The 6027-nt window shown below is 55.7% G+C and overlaps 1 protein-coding gene across 1 annotated transcript in view; it reads left to right on the top strand.

The window, feature by feature from the left end:
• The first annotated feature begins 1291 nt into the window (after positions 1-1291).
• SLC1A5 (solute carrier family 1 member 5) overlaps positions 1292-6027 on the top strand; it is a 29984-nt gene continuing 25248 nt past the window's right edge. Inside the window, exon 1 of the mRNA XM_054009639.1 lies at positions 1292-1945. Within this exon, the coding sequence (XP_053865614.1) occupies positions 1389-1945 (557 nt within the window). The 5' untranslated portion in view covers positions 1292-1388. The remainder of the gene's footprint in view (positions 1946-6027) is intronic.

Raw genomic sequence — 6027 nt, 5'->3', positions numbered from 1 at the left:
GAGCTGGAGGCTGAGAGAATGCATCTGGGAGGAACTGTTGGGTGGCAGGGAGGTGGCAGTCTGGTGGGTGGGAGAAGTAAGATGGCAGCTGGGAGTAACTTAGGTGGCTGGGAGGTGGAAGGTGGGAGTAACTTGGGTGGTTGCAAGATGGGAGATGGCAGGTGGGAGTAACTGTTGTGTGATTGGTGGGAGTAAATTGTTGGGTGGCTGAGAGACAGGCGCTGACAGTTGGGAGGCACCATCGGGGGGGAGGTGGCAGTTGGGAGTAACTGTTGGGTGGCTGGCTGGTGGCAGTTGGGAGGCACAGTTGGGTAGCTGGGTGGTGGCAGGTGTTTGGCTGAGACACAGGCGGTGACAGTTGGGAGGCACTGTTGGGTGGGAGATGGAAGTTGGGAGGCATGGCTGGGTGGGGGCAGTTGTGTGGCTGAGAGACAGGCGGTGACAGTTGGGAAGCACTGTTGGGTGGGAGATGGAAGTTGGGAGGCATGGCTGGGTGGGGGCAGTTGTGTGGCTGAGAGACAGGCGGTGACAGTTGGGAGGCACTGTTGGGTGGGAGATGGCAGTTGGGAATAACTGTTGGGTGGCTGGGTGATGGCAGTTGTGTGGCTGAGACACAGGCGCTGACAGTTGGGAGGCACCGTCCAGCCGCTGGCTAACAGGCAGGGCAGCCGACTGAATTCGAGGCTGGCTATGTGCTCTGAGGTGTTTCTGAGGGGACTGGAGGAGGAGGGATCTGGTGGTCGGGTGCGGTGATGGGACTGGAGGCGCAGGGGCTAAGCGCACAGAGGCGGTGTCACGGCCACCAGCAAGGTGTCCCTGTCACACGGCGGATGTGGGGCTTTGTGTGGCGAGCGTGGTCTGATGTGAGAATTCGGGGAGGGTGACTCAGAGGTGGAAGGGACCCGCCTGCGTAAAGGGAGTTTTGGTGACATAGAATTGTGGGTGGCTGTGTGTAGGCGGGGGCACAACTTCCCTACTGAGGTAATATGTGGGGGGACAACAACAACCCGCTCCCTCAACAACCGGCAGTTGGGCAGAGCCTTTTGGGCGGGAAACCCACTCTCCCTCTCCTCCTTGCCCCGCCCACCCCCGGGAATTAGCCCCTCCCCTATCCAGTAGCCTGGTCCCTTCTCCCCCGCCAGGCTTTGGCCGCTCTATCTATCATCTCCCGCCCTCATCGCCCCGCCCCGCCCCTTCGACCGCTTCCACCAATCACCGCCCGTGCCCCGCCCCCTCCCCGCTCTGCAAAAGCGCCGCCGCTACCTCGCTACTTCTCTAGTATCACGCGCCGGCAGCTCGCGCCGCAGGCCGAGGCGCTCGCGCGCTGTCTCGAGGCTCCCCAGTCCCGCGCGCGCGCGCGCAGCGGGACCCGACGCCCCGTGCGGGCCATGGCCGCGTGTAGGGACCGCGTCCGCCTCCCGGGCGCCGGGGAGAAGGGCGCCTCCAACGGGGAGATCGGCCCGCCGGACGCCGGCCACGGGACCCTCTTCCCCGCGCCGGGCTCCCCCTCCCGGGCCGCCCGCGCGCGGGGCTGCCTGCGCGCCCACCTGCTGGTGCTGCTGACCGTGGCCGGGGTGCTGGCCGGCGTGGCCGTGGGGCTCGGCGTGCGGCAGGTGCCGGGCGGGCTGAGCCGCGCCGGGGTCCTCGCCTTCTCCTTCCCCGGCGAGCTGCTGCTGCGCCTGCTGAAGATGATCATCCTGCCGCTCGTGGTCTGCAGCCTGGTGTCCGGCGCCGCCAGCCTGGACCCCGCCGCCCTGGGCCGCCTGGGGGGCTGGGCCATGCTCTTCTTCCTGCTCACCACGCTGCTGGCCTCGGCCCTCGGGGTCAGCCTGGCCTTCATCATCCGGCCCGGCCAGGGGGCCGCGCCGCCCAGCCTCGGGGGCGAGGGGGGCGGCGCCGTGCCCGAGGCCAAGGAGGTGGCGGACTCCTTCCTGGATCTCATCCGGTGAGGCGCTGGGAGGGGGCAGAAGCCGGGGGGGGGGGGAGCCACGTGTCCCCTGGGGCAGATGCATAGGGGGGGGAGCGGGGCTGCAATTCCCCCAGCCTCTGGAGGATACGGGCGGGAGGACGGCGCTGTACATACCTTGGTGTCTGGGGAGCGTGGAGGAACCTGTCTTAGGCAAGACTTGTTCCGGTAGCGAAGGGAAAACGGACACGTGTCCCATACCCAGGGCCGCCTTGCAGGGTGGGGGGTGGAGTGGGACAATTTGCCCCGGGCCCTGCAGGGACCCCCCCATGAGAATATAGTATTCTATAGTATTGCATCTTCTTCCATTAAAAAAAAAAGGGGGCCCCCCAAAATTGCTCTGCCCCAGGCCCTCTGGGCGGCCCTGCCCATACCCCAGATCTAGGAGGGACCCAAGTCCTGGCTGACCCTGTTGATTCTGTCTGGCTCCTTAGAGACTAACACATTTATTTGAGCATAAGCTTTCATAGGCTAAAGCCCACTTCTTAAGATGTCTGGAGTGGAAAATACAGTAGGAAGAGGTGCCATAAGTACTCCTCGTTCTTTTTGCTGATACAGACTAACTACCACTACCACTCTGAAATGCATCCTGGCTCCAGCTCTGTACCTGGCAGGCTGCAGATCCCCCTCCTCTGCCTGAAGGTGCCTTGGCTACCCAAGCCGCCAGAGTTGCCCTTCAGGTGGATGCGTGCTTCCTCCCCTCCTAGCGCTGTGATGATGGCTGCTCCAAGGCCTGGATAGGACAGCTGGGGGCTCTGGTTGCAGGTGGTGGAGAGGGGAATCCTGCTCCTCCCCTTTCACCCCATTCGGGTTGATGACTGGTTTGGGGAGATAAACCCTTAGTGATCCCTCTGCACTGGCTGCGTTGTGTGTCCATTGGATGTAATATCTGGTCTCCCTGGCATTACAGTTGGCTGGGTCTATCCACTTACCTGCTTACTTGTCTGAACAGGTGCACTGAGTTGCATGCAGTTCCCTTGCTCCCACCCCACCCCCATTAGACCTTAAAGCCCTGTGTTTAACCTGCTCTAAGGCAGCTATCTTAAACTGCCACTCCTGAAATAACCTCAAAGGCTTTCTGCTAACCTTGTTCTACCTTCAGACTCCTGTCCGCTGGTAACTAAAGCTCTGTGGGTCTCTTGAGTGTCTGGTTGGTTGAGAGTTTGTAACATGCTGGGATGAAAGATGAGCAGGACATGTTGGATGAGAATGTGCATTGCCTCCTGCACAGCCCTCCCCGCATCTGGAGATCCCGAGAAAGACTTTAGACTCCCAACCTCCTTTCCTGGTACAGTTTGGGAAACTGGGATACAGTGTAGGTATCTATTACAGGGTTTAAAAGAGAACCTCCATGAGTTTATCTAGTTAAGTCCATTGATGGCTATTAGCCAGGATAGGTAAGGAATGGTGTCCCTAGCCTCTGTTTGTCAGAGGGTGGAGATGGATGGCAGGAGAGAGATCACTTGATCATTGCCTGTTAGGTTCACTCCCTCTGGGACACCTGGTATTGGTCACTGTCGGGAGACGGGATACTGGGCTGGATGGACCTTTGGTCTGACCCAGTATGGCCAGTCTTGTGTTATATTGGGCAAGTCACCAAGATAACATAGTCACCTATGGGAAGCTTGTAAAGACCTGATTGGCACTTCAAGCCATGTAGTATGTCCGGAATGGTGGGAGAGCCAACAGGAGACCAGAGGAATGTGATAGTCCCCAACACTTCTGACTCAACATGGCCTGTATATTGCAGTTCTTGTCTGATGTAAACTTCACACGTCCATTACAGACATCCTCTTCTTCATGGTGTCTGTAGGCAGAGGCAGCCTGGCCTCTAGGCTGTTAATTCGTTAATACTTAGTTGACATGTCAAGCTATACAAGTGTTGCCAAAGTATAAAAGGGAGCGATCCCTCTGGGCTGTGTCAGATGCTGACACTCTACCAGGGCTTTACTCTTTTCAGGGTCTCAGTTACAGTCAGTATGGTCCATTTGCAGTAGATATTCCCAATCTGGTTGCAGACTGCTATGTAGCAGCCTGCCAGTGTGAGAAAGGGAAAGAGACCGCGTCATGTTATGAAACCTAATGGCATCTCTCAGTCTCTCTCCTAGAGTTAAGGGCAGGGGTTTTTTTTTTCCTCATAGCTTTTAACAAAAAGCCTAGTAGGGAGAGTCTATTTGTGATAACAGTTGCCTGGTACAGGGAAGATCCTCCCGAATCTGCTGAGTCACAGTGAGTGGTGGTTGAATTAAAGTCTCTCCTTGGTAGCTGGGGATGAGAGAAGTGGCATGCGGCCCATAAGGAAGAGAATTGTCACAAAGCCTGTAACTTACTACTGAACGAGTATAGCCTTGCCTCACACCAAGGGCAGAGGCAACGCAGGCAAAGTTGACTGAGCTCCTGAACCATCAAATGTTCTTTGTTTCTGAATTATACAAATAACTAGATCCCGGTCTGGGTGGAGCAGGGATGTGAGGTAGGCATTATCCCTGGGTTGTGACTTGCCCACAGTCATGCAGGCTGTGGCAGAGAGAGGATTAGAACCACAAAGACCAGTCTTCTATAGCATCTTTCATACGAACGTCGTGCCCAAGGGAGTTGACTTGGAGGAGGACAAATAACCCCAGATCACAATTGATGAACGCAAAGGCTCTTTGTGAACGGATTAGTCTGAAATCTGGGGTGACGACCATGTTGTGCTGGTATAAATCTGACATTCTGAGTCTGTCAGGTGGGAGTTGGGATTGGTTGAGCTGCTAGCCTGGACTGGCATTTGGACACCGAGTGAAGGAGTCAGGCTTGTTGCTGATGGAGAGAGCCTGTTGTGGCAACAGGCTGCTCCTTGTCTGTGAGAGAGCTGATAAGTGGCAGGGGAGGATACACTAGGACTGGCTATTGTCTGTCTTGGCCAGCGCAGTATCTTTGATCACCGCACTGCTGGTCGTGGAGCCCCAACGTGAGAGATGACTAAGCTTTGCAATAGCGGCACGCTCCTATGCTTCATTTGTGTCTATTTGTATGCTTAAATCAGATGCCCTGTTCCTGTTTTGATGGATGAACAGAAATTTCTTGTTGCAGGAGTTCTCCATCAACTAACACCAAAAATCCCTGCATAGATGACTTATGTCCTAGCCCCACACTTGGAGTGTAATGCCTATTGGGCAGAGAATTAGCTAGCTATGTTTTGGACACTTCCTCTGATCTACCCTCTATTCTTGTTGGCTTCGTGGCCGAGGTGCTGCTGTGTCCCTAACAGCCTGAATCTCCTCCTTTCATTGGATCAGCCTGTCAGAATTTCCCCTCTTCCTGGCAAAAGCGTAAGGTCTTATGCATGATTCATGAGAAATGAGGCACAAGGACTGACATTTGAACAGTCGCTTCGTGTTCTTTATGGGCTTTTTTATGTGGCTCGGGGCTAGCAAGCTAGCTACTGAAGCCATCTCTTGCCCAGGGGCTCCGACATAGTGCTCTGCCAGTGGCCAGCTTCCACGTAAGCCAGTGTCTTATGCTGAAACGCCCTCACTTCAGTGGCATGAAAATGTAGCTTGCATTAGATGCCCTGGCTTTTTCAGGAACCAAACCAAACAGGGAGGGAGTCCCCACTGGTCTTGTCTTTAGGAGATGCAGGGGTGTGATGTAAGTGGAGTCCTGTCTGTCTGATGCAATGTTGACTCTGTGTTGAGTCTGCTTCCAGGCAAAGCAAGTGCTGCATAGGGTGGGGCTGAGACTGGAGTGCTGCTCTGGGCAGGCATTCCAGCACTAGCCATGCAGAGGCTGGGGAGGGGGATAGTAAAGCAGAGCTTTGAACTGTCAAGCATGGGTCTAAAACGAAGCTGTCTGCCTCAAGCCTAGAAAAAAGGCTAAAAAGAGCTCTTAGGAGCTCCTAGGAGGTAAAGACATCCGATGTCGCTTTATCTATGCCCCAAGGGCAGCAGCACAAGAAGTCCGTGGTCTTTGGGGAGCACGACTAGAATAGTAGGGTGGAAAGGTGAGAGGGTTAATTATTTTGGATGGGTTAGTCTTGTTGCCTGTGCTGTAAAATCAGAAATAGCAGCCAAAGTGTT

The sequence above is a fragment of the Malaclemys terrapin genome, chromosome 20, assembly GCF_027887155.1.
Source record: "Malaclemys terrapin pileata isolate rMalTer1 chromosome 20, rMalTer1.hap1, whole genome shotgun sequence".
NCBI classification, from domain to species: Eukaryota; Metazoa; Chordata; order Testudines; family Emydidae; genus Malaclemys; species Malaclemys terrapin.
The sequence above is the reverse complement of the archived record's forward strand: the minus strand, read 5'-3'. Positions and strand labels throughout refer to the sequence as shown.